We start from the raw sequence: 18,473 nt of genomic DNA, 5'->3' as shown, positions 1-18,473 counted from the left end.
GCAGTTTGGTGTATTGTCCCTTGAATTGATGCATGTGATCTGATCTCACGGTCATGTGTTTATCTGTGGTGTGTGTGCCTTTGTCCACATAGAGGTTGTGTGTGGCTTTTGTGGGTTTAAGGTGAGGCTCAGTGGGCAGCTGGCGTTTACATGTGTATCTCAGTTGTACATCTTACAGAAATTTTGTGTCCGTTCAGTTCCAGGCGACAGGTGGTGCAGGGTTAGATACTGTGAAACGGGCGCTTATATTTAGCTCAAAACACACAGGCTTAGCTACCACCGACCTGTGTGTTTGAGCTTGTCAGTACAGACGCTAAACAGCCAGATATACTGAACAGCAATTTAAAGGATTTGGGGTAGAGACCCGAGAACTTCTGGAGGGCTTCCCGGAGGGGAAGGCTCTATGGTCACATGCAGAGCACCCATTCCACATAGGATGCAACCATAGAGGAAGACGGCAGCAAAGCTATAATCGTGGAAGGAGGCGCCCTGAGATTTACTTTCAAGGGGAGAGGGTGCGATTTTCTTTACTTTTCTCACGCTGTTAGTCTAGCCTCTATTATCAAATCTTCAGGACTCATTGAAGTCAACTAGTATCTTCCAGATCAAGAATAACTTCTCTAGCCCAGCCGTAGTGACTCAGTGGGGGAGCATCTACCTATGAACCAGGAAGTCACGGCTGGATTCCCGCTCAGGGCACATGCCCGGGTTGCCCCCTCGATCCCCAGTGTGGGGAATGCAGGAGGCAGCGATTAATGATTCTCTCTCAACTTTGATGTTTCTTCCTCTCCCTCTCCCTTCCTCTCTGAAATCAATAAAAGCATATTTTTTTAAAAAAAAAAGAATAACTTATTTACTTAATCACTATTTCATATACCTCCCTCCACAGTGAAATTTGTGAGGCTATCCGCTGAAGAATAGCCAATCTGGTTAGCTTTTCCTAAAGCGAACCAACTGTACGAGCTTTAGTGAGATAAGACAATAATTGCGATTGGTGAACAGATTGTTTTGAAACCGCCCTAACGGTAAGGGGCGGGTCCCTCGTGAATTCCTCTCTTTCCGGTTTCTTAAAGGCAATAGTGAAAGAGAGGGGGGTGTCTGTTGACCCTCCACTTCATTGGTTCTAGTGAATTTACCCGCTTGGACTCCTCTAGGGGCGGGAGATTTAGACCAATCAGGATATGTGTTATAGAGATCCTAGTTTGATGCTGGGGCTACGCAGGAAAGGCTGTGAGGCGCGCTCATTCTGAGATCTCATCGCTGATTGGCCTAAATTCTTACTCCCTTTCCCTCATTCGACCCTACGGGAATGAGTGCAGGGTCGCTACCCAATCACCGCGCGCTCCGCCTCCCGTCTCTTCCCGCCCTCCACTGGGGTCGCTGAATCGACGTAGGCCAACGCTTCCTCCCCGGCAGCTCCTGCGCGCTTTCATTGACCAGCTTTTGAAAGGCACTTTCTGATTGGCCGAGTCTCGGGCCCGCGCCCGTTGCTCCCAGGCAGTGGCCAATTGGCACCCGTGTTGCACAGCATGGAGCCAGGGAGGAGGGGGAGGTGGCGGCGGCCATTTTGAGTTGCCGCCGCCATTGGAGTGAGCCCCCCCTTTTCCCCCTCGTCTCCTGACAGTAAAGGTTTAAGGGGGACAGAGCCCTGGGAGGCCGGGCCGGGCTCGGGGGCCACCCCGGGGGCCCGGGCCATGGATGTGCGCCGTCTGAAGGTGAACGAACTTCGGGAGGAGCTGCAGCGCCGCGGCCTGGACACTCGGGGCCTCAAGGCCGAGCTTGCTGAGCGGCTGCAGGCGGCGCTGGAGGCCGAGGAGCCCGAAGACGAGCGGGAGCTCGAGGCCGAGGAGGAACCGGCGATACCTGGGCACAATAACGAAGAGGTCGAGACCGAGGGGGGCTCCCAGCTGGAAGAGACCTCGCAGCCACCGCCGCCGCCGGGGCTGCAGCCGCATCCGGAACCTGGCGGCTACTCGGGGCCGGACGGACATTGTGAGAGTGCGCGGGGCGGGGGGCCGGGGAGTCTAGAGTCCAGGCCGAGGAAGGGCTGTGGGATCCCGCTACCCGCCGCTGAAAAGGATCTGGGGACCAGGGCCTCGGGACAACCGAAGGGTGGGTCCTGGCATTTGGTGCTGGAGAGACTGGGAGTGGGGGCTCTCAGTTTCGGAGATGAGGAAAACTGGGGGTGGGGGCGGTTGTGGAGGATTCTGGAGCCTAGGGCTGGGAGACCCGAAGCCGTGGTTCCTGGGAAGGGAGTCGGAAGAACAAGAGGTTGTCTCTTGGAGGGTCTTGGAAATGGTGATCCTACGGTTTGGAGCTGGGTGGACTTGGGGGCTGTGCTAGCCCAGCTTGTGGGTTGGACCCTGGGAGCCGTGTTTTCAGGGCTGGGGAAGGAATGACCAGGTGTCCAGGGCTGGGAGTGTCTTGAGGATGGAGGATCCTGGAGTTTGCTGCTGGATGGGGTAACAGGAAGTCTCATTTCCTAGGAAGGGCTGGTGAGATGAGGGTGGTGATGTCTGGCCGGGGAGAATCTGAAGGGTGCTCTGGCATTTAGCTGGTGAGCATTTGGGGGATGTGGGAGACCCCCCTGTGACTGGACTGTGGGGGACCCACATCTGTCTGAGTGAGGATGGCCTGGGGACTCTGAGGTCAGAGCTGAAGGCTAACCTTGAGGCAGGGGTATTTGGTGTTGGGAAACCTGGAGACCTGGTTGACGTCTAGAGGAGGCATAGGGAGTCCTAGTGTCCAGAAGCTGGCAAGGGAGGAAAGGATGCTTCACTGGACTCGGGACCTAAAGATCTAGAGATGACAAGGCTCTGAGGACCGACCACTCAGTGGCCAGCGCTGAATGGTCTTGGATTAACTGAATGGGAAACAAGGTGGTTGGGGTGGGGCAGATAACAAGTAGGAGTATCTGGGGGACAGGATCCTTGTGTCCAGCACAGGAGTGTGTAGCTGATCTAGTAAATATGGGGAAGGGGAGTGTGTGTACGATGTGGAAGGAGGAGAAAAGGGGGGTGGGGGTGTTGGGTGCTTGGAGGGAGTGTTTCTGGGGCTGAGCGTCTCCCAAAGAGGTCTTGGTCCCCAAAGTGGTGTGCCTGGGGATTGAGGGCTTGTGTGTGGCTGAAGAGGTAGCAGGGAACCTCCGCAGCACTCAGAAGGTATGACTGGGAATGAGGGATAGGACAGATCTGCGATTGTCTGAAGAGAGGAAACCTTGGGGTGGGAGGGAGTAAATCTGGAGTTAGAAAAGGGTGGCTTTCTAGCAGGAATGGGGAACGGGGATCAGAGAGGTTAAGGAGTAAGTAGAAGGGACTCTGGCATCCAGGGTTTGTGGTTATTTCTTTGAAAAGAGGGCACCCTGGGCCTTGGGGCTAAGAGAATGAGAAGAATAAGGAGGTCAGGGGAGAGAAAAGATTTGGGGTTAATATTGGGTACTTACTTGTTCATGAGAGATGGGATCTCCTGGAGGGGTGCAACTTGAGTGTAGATTTTGGGTGGAAGGTGGCCTGGGGGTTGTCCAGGACCCAAATGCTGGGAAGAATACTCTCCATTGCAGAGCTCTGTGAAGAACGGAGTGAGTGGCCCACATGCAGGTCTAGGGCAGGAGAGCCCCTGCAGGAATGCCTGGGAAGAAGGGCCAGTGGCCAGAGGTGGCTCAGGGAAGTGAATTAGGTGCTTCAGAGTACAGACTCTAGATTCAAGACAGGCTTTGTTTCAAATAGGGTTCCATGACTTGAACAAGTTACTTCACCTCCGTGAGTCCTGGTTTCCTTGTGTGTAAGATAGGGATGATAATAGTGCCCCCCTGGATAGCTAGGAATGAGATCACTTGTTTAAGGAGCTTAGTACTAGGAGGTGGATGTTTTAGAGAGGGGAGAAGGACCCCAGAATCAGTGCCTCTCGGCAAGGCTGCCTCTGTGGGCCCAGGAGAGATTCTCTGGAAGAGGTGTGAGGCTTTGTGGGAAGAGCACTATGCTTGGAGTCTGAGAGAAACAGAATGGTTTGAAGGGGCATCCAGTGTTCCAGTTAAGGAGACAGGCTCTTTCTCTCTCCCCTGTCCCCTATAACAAAACCCTTTGAGCCCTCTTCATGCCTCCCTCCAAGCATTCTTCAGTTCTGGTAAACAGACCTGTTACAAGCCATGTTATCTGTGACTTTCCTCCCTTTGAGCCGCACCTGGTTTGTGCCCAGATCAGTGGTCGGCAAACTGCGGCTCGCGAGCCACATGCGGCTCTTTGGCCCCTTGAGTTTTTAGCAAAGGCCAGCTTAGGTGTACCCTAGATAAGTTAATAACAATGTACCTACCTATATAGTTTAAGTTTAAAAAATTTGGCTCTCAAAAGAAATTTCAATCGTTGTACTGTTCATATTTGGCTCTGTTGACTAATGAGTTTGCCGAGCACTGGCCCAGATGTATTTGTCCTCTGAGAAAGGATCCAGTCAGTTAGCAAATGGCAGAATAGTCTCTCCTTCGCTATGGTTGTGCCTCACAGGTCCCGGCACAGTCACATAGGGCCCTAGAGGCACCTAGCCAAGCTTGCCCCTGGGGTGGAGAGCCTGCTTGCAGCTCATCCTAGGTTTCCAAACTTCTTTCTGGGTTTGACTGCAAGGTTCCTGAGGGAATTTCAGGCTTGGTACTCTGGTTTTAGTCTCACCTGTGAGCTTTCACATGTGTTACCCCAATCCCAGGAATGTTTTCTCCATCCTCATCACTCATCTGAATCCCAGTCTTAGCTCCTGGTACTTCTTTGTAGCCCTTAACACAGTCATAATTACTTTTTGTGTGTGTAAGTATTTGTTTAATGTGGGTATGTCTTTCTTAAACTGGAGGCTTCAGTGGAGCAAGTTTATTCTCATCTGTATCCCAGGGTCTGGTGTGTAGTATGCACTCCATGAATAGTTAATATTGTTATTCTTACCATCCTTCAGCTAAGCTGCTGGGCCCACAAGACACCTTCCCAGAACTCTTCCTACCTAACTCCAAATATTTCAGGACATGATTCCTGTTTTCTTAACAATTCCTTTCCTTTCTCCCCATTTCCCCTTCAGCTGAGACGGTTACCCCTTATCTTTGCAGCTATTGGCAGGGTGGAGGACAGTCTTTAGGAGGGTTAGTTGTGCAGGTGGGAATATTAAGTTGGGCTGGGAACTGATTTGTGCTCTAAACAACCTTTTTTATTTTTTAAATTTATCTTTATTATTGAAAGTATTACAATGTCCCCTTTTCTTCTCCCCCCTTCCCCCCCCCCCCCCCCAGGCCTTCATCACACTATTGTCTGAGTCCATGAGTTTTGCTTATAAATTCTTTGGTTAATTCCTCCCCTTCCCCCCCCCCCCCCCAATCATCAGTCTGTTGTATGCTTCCATGTCTCTGGATCTATTTTGTTTGTCAGTTTATTTTGTTCTTTAGATCCTACATATAAATGAGATCATGTGATAGTTGTCTTTCTCTGACTGGCTTATTTCTCTTGGCGTAGTTACAGGGGTCCTCAAACTTTTTAAACAGGGGGCCAGTTCACTGTCCCTCAGACCGTTGGAGGGCCGGACTATAGTTTAAAAGAAAAACTATGAACAAATTCCTATGCGCACTGCGGGCCCGGGATGAGTCGGCTGCTAAGCAGGACAGGCAGTGGCACCCGGCGGGCTGGATAAATGTCCTCAGCGGGCTGTAGTTTGAGGACCCCTGGTAGTACTTTCCAGGTCCCTCCGTGTTGTCTCAAAGAATAAGAGATCCTTCTTTTTTGCAGCTGCACAGTATTCCATGGTATAAATATACCATCTTTTTTATCTACTCATCTACTGATGGGCACATGGGCTGTTTCCAGATCTTAGCTATTGTAAATAATGCTGCAATGAACATAGGGGTGCATATATTCTTTCTGATTAGTGTCAGGATTCTTAGGATGTTTTCCTGAAAGTGGGATCACTGGGTCAAATGGCAGTTCCATTTTTACTTTTTTGAGGAAATTCCACACTGTTTCCCATAGTGATTGTCTGCATTCCCACCATCCATGTACTAGGGTTACTTTTCTCCACAACCTCACCAGCACTTGTTTGTTGATTTGTTAATGGTAGCCATTCTGACAGGTGTGAAGTGATACTTCATTGTCATTTTAATTTGCATCTCCTGATGATCAGTGACATTGAACATTTTTTCATATGTATCTTGGCCATTTGTCTGTCGTTTTTGGAGAACTGTCTATTTAGGTCCTGTGCCTGTGCTCTAAACTTAAAGGTTGTTCCCTAAAGGTAGCTCCCTAAGCACTATAACTTGTCGCAGAACAGCTAGGCCTATGGTCTTTTCTTTTTTAAAAAATAATTATTGTTGAAAGTATTACGTATGTCCCCTTTTATCCCCCATTAGCCCCCTCCAGCCTGCCTTGTACCCCCTCTCCCTGCCCCAGTAGGCCTGTGATTTTTCAACTGTGCTCTACAGGGTACTTACTATGTGCCTGTTGAGTTGCCTTCCACCCTGGAGTAGAGTCTTATAGGGCAAGGGCAAGTTGGGCCCCTTCTCTGATCTTCTTGACTCCTTGCTTCAACCAGAGCAGTAATGCTTCCATTGATTTTCTATATTGAGATTCTGTAGAACCCAGTCACAGATGGATGTTCAACCTTTTGTGGCGCAAGAGAGCATGTCCTCAGGCAGCTGGGACTGCTGACTGCCCAGATAGGTTTCCATCGGAAGGTGTTGTCACACAGTTTAGCCTCTGGCAGACTGACTGTCCCTAGGTAGCATAAAAAAGCCACCTCTAGTCCCAAGAAGAACCCTTCTAAATGTCTGGTTTTTGTTTTAAGATGTCATGGACAATATTACCAGGCAGAACCAATTCTATGAGACTCAGGTCATCAAACAAGAGAACGAGTCAGGCTATGAGAGAAGACCACTGGAAATGGAGCAGCAGCAGGCCTATCGCCCAGGTAGGAAAGCACACATGGTGCATCTCTTTAGAGGGAAATGGAATCTATAGGGTAGGGGGAAAGTGGGTTTACAATTTTTTGTATGGAAAATACAATAATAAATAATATAAGAATAAACTCTGTATTTTGCATGCTCACAACTGTAAACTTACTTTTGCCGCACCCTGTATACGTGGCCCTTACCCTCTACATAGATCCCATCTTTCCAGAGAGACTTTGCATCTTCCATTTGGGCTTTGTCACTCTGGCAAGATTCTTTTAAAAGAAAGAACACAGTCCCACTTCCAGGTATTAAGGTATTAGAAGAGGGGAGTCTTCATGGCTATGTTTTTAGATGTTAGTGTCAGCACATTGGAAAATTTAGACCTGGAAGCAGATACTTGGGTCTTATTTAGAATCTTCAAATGTGGAAGCCAGAAAGGACCTTCTAAATCTAGTCAGGTATTTCCCATGCTCCGAAAAATATCGTTCCAGGAGATGTCATTAGGGACTTCTCAGAAAGGGTTTCTTGGCCAAACATATCTGGAAATACGCATATACTTTATCACCTCTGGGAGAGTCACTGTGCTCATTAGAGCATTAAAAGCTCTGAGAAGTCCTGGATTGAAAAAAGTTCTGTCATGTGGTTTAAGCCCAGGATTTCCTAAACATGTAAATATATCTTTGCAGAACAAAGATTTTCATTATGCCAGTTTGGGAAACACATGTAATCCAGTTCTCTCCCTGTTTTATAGATTGGGGATGTGGCTTGTCTGATGGTAGAGCTTGGGTTAGAACCTAGGAAACTGGCTCCTGAGACACTGCATTTGTGTCCTACTGTTTGGAAAACTGGGTCCCACTCTTGAGTAATGACAGAGCCTGGACTGACTCCTAGTCTTGTGCTCCTTTCACTGTTTTGTGGCCCCAGTGCCATAGTGAATCTAGTTGATTCTATGTAATTCCATTCTGGTTCATCCACAAAGTAAAATCCCCAGACATTTCTTGTGGGTGGGTCAGGATTTTAATAATTGTAGGTTTAACTGCAGATTTATGTCAGGCTCTGTGAGACTTGTGGTATCATTTGGCCCAAGGAGAGTATTTTTTGTGTTATTATCGACAGTCATTTATCAGGGCCTCCTGTGAGCTCAGTGTTGTTCTGAGAACTAGGGAGGCCCTCGTCAGATGGGTGAACACCATCCCTGCCCTAGAGAACTTCTCTGAGAAATTTGGTCTGCATGCCAAAACTAGGGCATGATCCAAGGTGGTCTTGGGTTGCCTGCTGAGACAAGTAGACATAAGTCATCTACAGCATCAGGTATAGATGCTGTGGAAAGAAGTAAGGTTAGGTTGAATCCAGGGTTTGCTCTTGATTAGGCACTGATTCTTGGAGTCTGCCTAAGATTGGGACATTCCTGTGGTCCACAGCACATTATCCCATCCTGACTTTTTACTCAGGAAGATTCACTGAGGCCATCACACCTGAGGGCTGGCTTAACACATTGCGGACCAGTAGTTTTATTGCTAGCTTTACCCAGTGGCCAGATAAGTTTCTATTGAACCAGTACAAAAAACATTTTACGTAAATGTTAAAGGCACGCTTTAAAATTAAATACCCATTTCATTTTGAAGTTATTTATTACATGTTCTTACAAGCTAATATCTTTTTAAAGTATGATACTTTGTAAAACACTATGTAATAGGAAGCAAGAATTCTCGTGATCCATCTGCAGTGTGTTAAGTGAAGATCCTCCCTTCTGGCGTGATTAAAGCCAGTGGAGTTAGCTGCAGGATGACAATACGCTGTTGAATGGACCTTCCCCACCCTCCCTTGTAAGATTGAAGGAGCTTTATAAGAACTGAGATGGAGCAATTCTTTGGGAGGAGAAATTGAATGGACTTGTGAAATCTCAGGTTAAAGGGATCTTAGAAGTCCTCCTCTAGGGATCCCTCCCGCTGGGTGCAGGCCAAGGTGGTTGCCAACTGTCATAGGCCCTTTGGCAGATTAGCCAAAGGCAACCATGCCAGCTTTAGGTAGGTCTTTAGAGAGCTTGTTATTTAGTGCTGAAATCCCTTCTACCTCCCCATGAAGCCTAAGAGTTATCTGGCAACTGTCATCTCATCAACTGCCAGTGCTGATATGCCTGGCCAGCCTTCCCCAGCCTCCCTTTGTCCTAACCCTATTCTTCAGTATAGCCTTCTGGCTCCCTTAGCAGGCTTCCGTTGAACACAGCAAGCTGCCTGTGCCCAGCCCTTTATCAATGCAGTCAGGATCCTGCCAGCATCTCCTAAGGTAAAGGGGACCAGAAAACTGATAACTGAGGAGTTTCTGAGTGTCTTGACCATCTGGAATTGTCCCGACAGTGGAAGGGAAGACAGAGATGAAGCAAGAACCACCCACCAACTTCCTCCCACCTGAAGCATCTCAATTCAAGCCAGACAGACAACAATTCCAGAGTCGCAAGAGGCCTTATGAAGAAAACCGGGGAAGGGGGTACTTCGAGCACCGAGAGGATAGGAGGTGAGAGTGTGATGCAGTAGTCATCCTTGTTCCAGTACGTCTCTATGTCTAGTCCAGTGCCTGCTAGGGCCTTTGTGCTAACCAAGAGGAGCAGGCAGAGCAGGGTTCTCACTGCTCTTGCACTCTCCTCCCAGTTCTTCCTGCACTCACTATCAAATTCAGCTTCCCAAAACTTTTGGTCCTTCCTGTACCAAACATCTTAGCCTTTCACGAGTAAGATAACAGCCTACCTTTTCAGTCCTTTGCCCCATTGCCCTCCAGTCCTGCATAGTGTCCTGTTCATAATGGCTGCTCAGTATCCCTTGATTAGAAAAAAAAAAAAAAGATCTATTTCCTCACCCTTCTCTCAAACACATTCCCTTCATGCATTTACTCATTCATTCGTTGTCAGTGCTCATAGTGCTTTCACCCCTGGGTTGGACACTGGGGAAAGAGATTGTTTGGACAGTGGATTTGTCTTTCTGTTGTTGCCAATGAAGGGACTCAGACAGACACATGCACAAGTGAGCCACAGTAGTCAGGGTGAGTGTGAGTGTTAGAAGTTCACAGGAGGGCAGGGCCTCTCTGTCCTGATCATTTGCTTTTTCCCTTTTCTGATAAGCCCTCCCCCTCCCTTCACCCTAAGTCCAGTCCTACTTCTTCCTACCCTCCTTCAGTTCCTATATGAAGCCTTTTCTAATCACAGAAAGTAGGAATGACCATTCCTCTATTCATCTGGACTAGTCATATGACACATTTTGTTTCCTACCTGGGGGAGTCCATCTTCTTCTTTTAAACCATTTTATTTTTTCCAGAAAGGAAGGGAGAGGGGGAGAGAGAAACATCAATGATGAGAGAGAATTATTGATTGGCTGCCTCCTGCACACCCCCTATTGGGGATCAAGCCTGTAACCTGGGCATGTGCCCTTGACTGGAATCAAACCCAGGACTCTTCACTCCTCAGCCTGACGCTCTATCCACTGAACCATCTTCTAAGTAGCTGCGACTCTTTTTAAAACAGGGCCTGGGTCTCATGGGCTATGACTAAAATTAGGACATGGAACTCTCCTGAGTTTCTTCCATTGCCCCACAGAGCAGAGGAGGAGAGCTTGCTCTGGTCCAGGCTGGCAGGGAAAGCATAATAGAGTGGACTCACCGTGTGATGAGCTCCTTCTTTGATCAGGCTCTGTACTAGCCCTGGACTGGCAGGGCTGGAAGGCACTCCACCAGAGGAAAGCCTGCTGCTGAGGGAGTGCCTGTAGCCAGATGGACATGGGGTGCCTGATTTGGGCATACAGTGCACTAGGGTCATCCAGACTGTCCCAGGCAGGACCCTGGGCATTAGACTCACCCTTCTACCACTTCCCCTACATGTTAGAAACCAGCAGTATTTTAATATAGTCCCCTTTCATGTTTTGCTAGGAAGATGAATGTTGTTCATAATTTAGGACATTTTTGAAAGACAAAGACAAAATATGGGTCATTTCATATCCTTTCAGATGTGAAGTTTTAGGAAGCCTGATATGTGAATACATTGTAATTACTGAGGTTTATCCAAGCCAGGGGTCCTCAAACTTTTTAAACAGGGGGCCAGTTCACTGTCCCTCAGACCGTTGGAGGGCCGGACTGTAGTTTAAAAAAAAAAACTATGAACAAATTTCTATGTGCACTGCGGGCCCAGGACGAGTTGGCTGCTAAGCAGGACAGGCAGCAGCACCCGGCGGGCCGGTAAATGTCCTCGGCGGGCCGCATGTGGCCCGCGGGCCGTAGTTTGAGGACCCCTGATCCAAGCCTTTGCACATTCCCCTTCCTTGTCCAATACCCTTTGGGCTACCACAGCCTCTCTTCAGTAGCACTTGAGTATGGAGGCATGCAGAGGTTATGGGTCAGAATCGTGGGTTGTGAGAGAAGAGTCTCTTTGAAAAAGTTCTCTAAATGACTCTTGATGGCCCTCTTTAGCAGAGCATGCCCTCTCTGATCCCTGTCCCCATCCTAGGAGTTAACAATCATTGCTCTCATTGCAAGGATGTAGGATTAATGAGGGTTGGGGGTTTTTTGTTTGTTTTTTGCTAACCTCTGTGGGAACAAATTGAAATGCAGGAAGGCCACTTGTACATTCCAGCAGAACCTTCATTTCTCTTCCTCTGCGCTCATTCATCTGTTCTCATGTGACTTAACCCCTATTTCTGACACAGGGGTCGGTCTCCTCAGCCTCCTGCTGAAGAGGATGAAGATGATTTTGATGACACCCTTGTTGCCATCGACACATGTGAGTCCTTGTGTGCCTATCTGATTCTGCCTTCCAGTTACTATTTGTAAATTGCCTTGACCTTCACAGAATCTCTGCCCAGGACCATCCAGAGCCAGTGTAAGTCCAAATAGGGTGCTGGTTTGGAGACAAGATCTGCTCCCAGCTCAAACTGTGGAATCCTGAGCAAGTCATTCTACTTCTCTGAGCTTCTCTTCATGGAGGAGTAATCCTACTCTAATACCTCAAAGGACTTCTAATGACACTGCAGAGGAAGGATGTGAGAGCAATTTGGAAACCCCTGAACACCCTGTACACACTGGAGGTTATAATCTAATCAGGAAGGGAACCTGAGTGCTTCTAGGGAAACTTAACTCTTTGGCAACCAGTTTCCATTAGCTGCTCACGTTCCTGGTGAAACCAATGCCACTTTGTCCTCTGAGGCATTAACCTGGCCAGCCCTGCTGTTTGTCCTCCAGTTCAGTTTTCTTTCCACTGGATAAGTGGCTTTTCCCTTGACTACATATCTTAGAGGAATGATTATACAGGTCCTGTCCTTCTTCAGACCTCCTAAGACAGAATCAAAATGGTAGAGACTGTGAATCTGAATTTTTAAATGCACCCAGGTCTAAAAACACTGGACTTTTCAACAGCAAAAAGTAAATAACAATTAATTAATGTATTTTGTCGCATAGCTCTTATTTAGAGAGCAGTGGCTACATGCTTTCAGAAGATAAAGCCATTTCACAGTTCCTTCTATCACAAGATCTCAAAAACAGTATATCCATAGTAAAGCTAATCGTTTTTTTGAAGTATTGGGTGGCAGTGGTCCATGAAGCAGCCTCTGATCAAATGCCATATGTGCAGACCATGGCATTTAGCCTTTAGAGAAAAGAGAGCAGCTGGATGGGGTCAGGAAAGATACTTAGAGGCATGGCTGGCTCCTTGAGTGGGAAGAGTCTGAGCTACAGCAGGCTAGTCCTAGGCCTACAAGAGGAGGTGGGAGCCTATGTGCCTTGTCATGTGTGAATCAGGGTCAGATATTTGTGCAGCTGTTGGAGGTGGGAGTCTGACTTCCTTATTGATAGTGTTAGCACAGGGAGATGGTTGAAGTGAATGGCAGTGGGGATTGGTCTTTTTTATCATTATAAAAGCCTTTGAAATTGGTGGGGATATGGACCCTAACCCTAACAAGTGTACATCTTTGTAAAAGACTTTTGTGTGCAATTTCCAAAGGTGCCTCCCAATGACTATCTTTGGACCCCATCCAGGTGAAGGACCCCAGTTTCTATGTGAAGTGGCTGCTTTGATCCTGTGCAGGCCAGTTTGCAGTAGTCCGTACCCTTTCTACTGAAAGGGAGATTGGCTAGGCGGTGTGGCTGGTTTCTCATGAGCCTTTCCCCACAATGTGTCAGCTTGTGTACTCCTCGTTAACATTCTGAAGGAACTTAATTTTTGCCTGAGCATGTCTCTCTGGGACCTTTAAAACATCAACCAAACTCCAGGCTTTATCCTCCACAGATAACTGTGACCTCCACTTCAAGGTGGCCCGAGACCGGAGTAGTGGCTACCCGCTTACAATTGAGGGCTTTGCATACCTGTGGTCAGGAGCCCGTGCCAGCTATGGGGTCAGAAGGGGCCGTGTGTGCTTTGAGATGAAGGTGAGTGGAAACAACGGAGGGGATGGGGCAGAAAGTAGGTTCATCCTTTGGAATAGCCTTCCATCAGCCGCCTTGGCCAGACCACAATTTTAAGAGATTTGATTGAGCATAGACTTTGTGTCCATGCTTAAAAAGTACAGTGAACTTAAGAGAACTATACCATTGCTAAACACTGTATCAGCAGGCCTACCATACATTTCTTCATTAAGCAGATTTTTCCTTGGTGGGATTTGACCCAGATACTATACAGCCAACCACTCTAGGGGTGACATGTTTGTAGAATTGAGAAAAGGAGTTGTTTGGAAGAAAACTGAGCTAGAAAGAATGAACTCAAGCAGCACCAGTTAGAGGGAGGCTCGAGGGAGAGCAGGGCAAAGAAAGGTTCTGCCATCAGGCTTCAGATGGCACAGAACAGTATAGGGGGGAAAGCAAAATTTATGCTCACATCCTCCCTGTGCCCTTTGTATACTCCAGAGGTAACTTGTATTAACAATTTTTTGGTTGGTTTTGTTTCCTTTTTTGTTTGGTTAATTCTTACCCAAGGTTATTTTTCCATTGATTTTTAGAGTGGGAAGGAAGGGGAGAGACAGAAACATCGATGTGAGGGGGACACATCGATTGGTTGCCTCTGCATGCACCCCAACTTGGACCACGGATTGAGCCTGCTACTGAGTTATGTGCCTTTGACCTGAATTGAACCCACGACTCTTCTGTCTACAGCTGATGCTCTATCTACGGAGCCAAACTGGCTAGGGCAACAATTTTTTGAGTATCCGCCGTTATGTATCAAAACATTTATGATAGTTAATATTTATGGAATACTGCATGCATAAGATATGGTGCCAAGCTCTACACAGATATCCACATTAATTCTCACAGTGCTATCATGAAATAGAAACCATTATCTCCATTTTTTTAGAGGTAGAAGCTGAGACCTAGGGTTATTGCTTTTCATTGACTCTTAGACATTGTTGATTGTAAGTTACCCGTTGTTTTGTGTGCTGCTCATAGAGCAACACAGCCATTGAAATGGACAAAGTTCCCTCTTATCCCATCAATTTTAAATATATTTTTATGGATTTCAGAGAGGAAGGGAAAGGGAAAGAGAGATAGAAACATCAGTGGTGAGAGAGAATCATTGAATTGATTAGCTGCCTCCTACACACCCCCTACTGGGGATCAAGCACGCAACCCAGGATGTGCCCTGACCAGGAATAGAACCTGTGACCTCCTGGTTATAGGTTAATGCTCAACCAACAAGCCATACCATCCTATCTTTTTTTTTTTTTTTTTTTAACTGATTTCAGAGAGAGAGAAATATCAATGAGAGAATCACTGATCGGCTGCCTCCTGCATGCCCCCTTCTGGGGATGGAGCCCGCAACCTGGGCATGTGCCCTTGACCAGAATCAAACCTGGGACCCTTCAGTCTGCAGGCTGATGCTCTCTCCACTGAGCCAAACCAGCTAGGGCCTATGTGGGTTTTTTTTAACTGCTGCATCATATTCTCATAATCTGTGGTGTGCCGTATTCATTGGATGTGCCATAATGTGACCAGTGCCTTGTGGATTTTTTTTCTATTTGTTTGTGTCTGGCAATATAAATAGTGCCACACTAAATTGCTGGGTTGTACAGCCTTGAGCATTTGCAATTTTAAATGGAGACTGCCAAATTGCCCTCTAAAGACATTGAACCAATTTACCCTTCTATACCAAATATTATGAGTACTTGTTTCCCTGCAGCAAGTGTTAGAACTAAATAACTGTTTTTTGACCCCTGACCGGTATGACTCAGTTGGTCGGGCCAGTTCGATTCCTGGTCAAGGCACATGCCCAAGTTTCAGGCTCAATCCCTGGTAGGGGGTGTGGAGGAGGCAGCCTATCGATGGTTCATGTTCACATCGATGTTTCTCTTTCTTCCTCTTTAAAAATCAATAAAGTATTTAAGTAAATAGAAATAACTATTTTGAAAAACCTATCTCTGTGGTCCTGCACTTCCCTGAGCCCTTCAGAGGACCTGGCTTCAGAGCAGCTTAGATGCCTTTTCCCCAACAACAAAAGTCATCCCTGTTTTTTTGTTTTGTTTTTTATAATATGTTTTTATTGATTTCAGAGAGTAAGGGAGAAGGAGAAAGATAGAAACATCAGTGATGAGAGAGAATCACTGATCGGCTGCCTCCTGCATACCCCCCACTGGAGACTGAGCCTGCAACCCAGGCATATGCCCTGACCAGGAATCGAACCCTGACCTCCTGGTTCATGGTTAGATGCTCAACCACTGAGCCACACTGGCCGGGCAAGTCATCACTGTTTTCAATGCGTTATGTACTTTCTTCCTATATTGCCTCATAAACCACTTGCCTCCAGAGAATGAATCAGTCTGAGCCCTCTTGTTCTCTGTCCCCAGATCAATGAGGAAATCTCCGTGAAGCACCTTCCATCCACAGAGCCTGACCCACATGTTGTCCGTATCGGCTGGTCCCTTGACTCCTGCAGCACCCAGCTAGGTAAGGGGAGGGCAGCCAAGCAGTCCAGAGAAGAGCAATTGCCTCTATCCCTGGATTCTTGTGCTTCCTAAAAAATCTCTTCCCAGTGTTGAAATCATCAGAACTAGCCTAGGGTGGAACAGACATAAGGATTACGTATATTCCATTGCCTGTGTAGGCAAACAAGATCCAACCGGACGGACCACAGTTATAACAACTTTTCTATGAAAAATTTATCCGTCTTTTAGGAGCGGATTCAAAGTTCTCTTTAAAAAAGATCAGTTATCTCCTGTCCTCAAACCTTGTTGGAAATAAAAATAAGTTTCTCAAGCCCCGTGCAGTTCTGTCTAGGGTTTTCTGTCCAGAGCCTAACTCAGAGTAAAAGGGGAAACAAAGAACAGGGGAACCCTGCAGGGCTGGTTGGCAGAGGCAGGGGCTACCACCCTGTGAGAGGTTTTGAATTTTCCTAGGAACCCAGACCTTAGACTGTCTGTCCCCAAGTAACTGATTTCAGTAACCAATGCTGAGACCTTCTGCCTTGGTCATAATCATCTGATTACAAAAATAATATATGTTCCTTGTGAAAATTCAGGCCATACAAATAGAGGAAAAATAAAAAACCTCCTAAACCTGTGAGACATAATTGTTCTGACTGTTCACTTAAGACTGATTCTTGAAAGTGAAAGTGTTAGGTCAAAAGGAGTGTACAGTTTTAGTTCTGATACATATTAATGTTTTTTGCATGTCTCATTTTATTTTTGTCTAAATCTTAATGTGTAAGTGGTGGGTTGTTGATACAGATGAAGATTCAAAGCTGAGAATGGTCAAGCAGCTGGTTCATAGAAGAACTGAGCTTGCTGGCTCCTGCTTTTCTGGAGGGATGCTCCTTGGGTTCCTGGCCAAGGATCTCTGTATAATCCAGGTGTCATCCAGGGCTCTTGGGATCTCAGTCAGAATGCTGTAGCCTCCAGTTCTGTAGCCTAAGGAAATCCAGTGTCTTTCCAAGGAGTTAGAATTCATGGTTTCCAGAAGCAAAACCCAGCCTCTTGGCTTTTTGCTGCCCAAATCCCCTGGCACAAAAAAATTGATGCCATTAGTAGATTTACTGAATATTGAGTGTCACAGGGAAGGGTTGCATTTCAGCACACAGCCTTCCTCTATCCCAGCTCCTTTCTTCCCCTCCCTTTCTTTCCAGATTCTCCCTTTCTGTGCAGAACAGTTCAGTTCTGCTTCTGTTCGCAGACTTAACACCTAAACCCATCAAGCCCTCAGGAGTTCTGCATATGCAATGAAGGGCTTCCTATCAATGGAATCTTCCTCACCTTCCCTCTCCCTCCCCACCCCCAAAAGCATCTGATGAGTAAACTAGTAAAGAAAGTTTTTTGTTTTTTGGTTTTTTTTTCTTAAAAGTGTGTGACAGCCCGGCTAGCATGGCTCAGTGGTTCCAGGAGGTCACGGTTCGATTCCAGTTCAGGGCACATTGCCCAGCTTGCGGGCTCGATCCCTGGTATGCAGGAGGCAGCCGACCAGGATTCTCTTTCATCATTGATGTCTCTCTCTCTCTTTCCCTCTCTCTCTCTCTCTCTCTCTCTCTCTCTCTCTCTCTCTCTCTCTCCCTCTTTTCCTCCCTCCCTCCCTCTCTCTCTCCCTCTCCCCCCCTCTTATTCTCTGAAATCAATAAAAAAAAAATTTTTTTTTAAAGTGTGTGACAACCATAAAGGCTGTTGTGACCATCGCAGGTTTAACCTGCCTTTGCCTATTTCTTTCATCAGGCGAAGAGCCTTTCTCCTATGGCTATGGAGGCACTGGGAAGAAGTCCACCAATAGCCGGTTTGAAAACTACGGAGACAAGTTTGCAGAGAATGATGTGATTGGCTGCTTTGCGGTGAGTGCCGGCAGCCTGTGGGAGTTGGCAGAACCAAATGTTGGTCCTATTAGGTGGACCTGCAGACTTTTTTTTTTCCCCCTCAGAATACCTCTGTCCATTGTCTGCACCATGTCCAGCCACTCTCGCCATACCTCTTTGTCTCTCTTTGACAGACTGGAATGTTTGCTATCATTTTGTGCATAAATCTACCATTCTACCTGCCTGATCTTTTGTGCAAACCTATAAGATGGCACCTTGAAGAGGTTTGGGGTTGATTTGCACACCCTTCCTCCATTCCTAGATACCAGAGTGACATTTTCTAAACCCAGGAATTTCTTGTTTTTCTTTGCTGCCAAATAGCCTGTCTGCTCTCAAAGATAGTGGTGTTGGCAATTGCCCACTTTGGCATCATCTCATCCCTAAACTTCTTTCTTCTTTCACCTCACATTGGTTGAGGGAGGCTTCCTACAGTGCTCTGCCTCATAGGAGAACAGGAGTGAATATAAAACAGAACAAGATAAAGGGTGCCTGAGCTGCTGCCAAACTTCAGTCCCCAAGAGCAGTGACCCAGACAGTGCTGTAGATTCTGGCTGTCAGCTCTGGGACCAGACTCCCTAACCCCAGTCCCTGCTCTTCCACTCACAGCCATGGGCAGCTTACCCTCCCTGTATTTCAGTCTCCTCTAAATGAGAATCTTTGCACCTACCTCAGAATTTCATGTGGGATCATTAAATTAATCTTTCAGAAGCACTGACAATAATGCCTGGCACATGGTGTGTTCTCAGCAAATCCTACTTAGTACTGTTTAAGATT

At 47.0% G+C, this 18,473-nt stretch overlaps 1 protein-coding gene across 3 annotated transcripts in view; it reads left to right on the top strand.

The window, feature by feature from the left end:
- The first annotated feature begins 1,545 nt into the window (after positions 1 to 1,545).
- Positions 1,546 to 18,473, top strand: part of HNRNPUL1 (heterogeneous nuclear ribonucleoprotein U like 1) — a 41,646-nt gene continuing 24,718 nt past the window's right edge. The window contains exons 1-7 of one of the 3 annotated variants that reach the window (XM_080644279.1): positions 1,546 to 1,992; positions 6,802 to 6,924; positions 9,265 to 9,421; positions 11,596 to 11,669; positions 13,170 to 13,309; positions 15,715 to 15,814; positions 17,566 to 17,678. In XM_080644279.1, coding sequence (XP_080500405.1) covers positions 1,695 to 1,992; positions 6,802 to 6,924; positions 9,265 to 9,421; positions 11,596 to 11,669; positions 13,170 to 13,309; positions 15,715 to 15,814; positions 17,566 to 17,678 — 1,005 coding nt within the window. In that variant the 5' untranslated portion in view covers positions 1,546 to 1,694. Of the gene's footprint in view, positions 2,113 to 6,801; positions 6,925 to 9,264; positions 9,422 to 11,595; positions 11,670 to 13,169; positions 13,310 to 15,714; positions 15,815 to 17,565; positions 17,679 to 18,473 lie in introns of all 3 variants that reach the window. The other 2 variants (XM_080644278.1, XM_080644280.1) reach the window with 2 other exon arrangements.

Source organism: Plecotus auritus (genome assembly GCF_963455305.1).
Source record: "Plecotus auritus genome assembly, chromosome: 10".
Taxonomy (NCBI): domain Eukaryota; kingdom Metazoa; phylum Chordata; class Mammalia; order Chiroptera; family Vespertilionidae; genus Plecotus; species Plecotus auritus.
The sequence above is the reverse complement of the archived record's forward strand: the minus strand, read 5'-3'. Positions and strand labels throughout refer to the sequence as shown.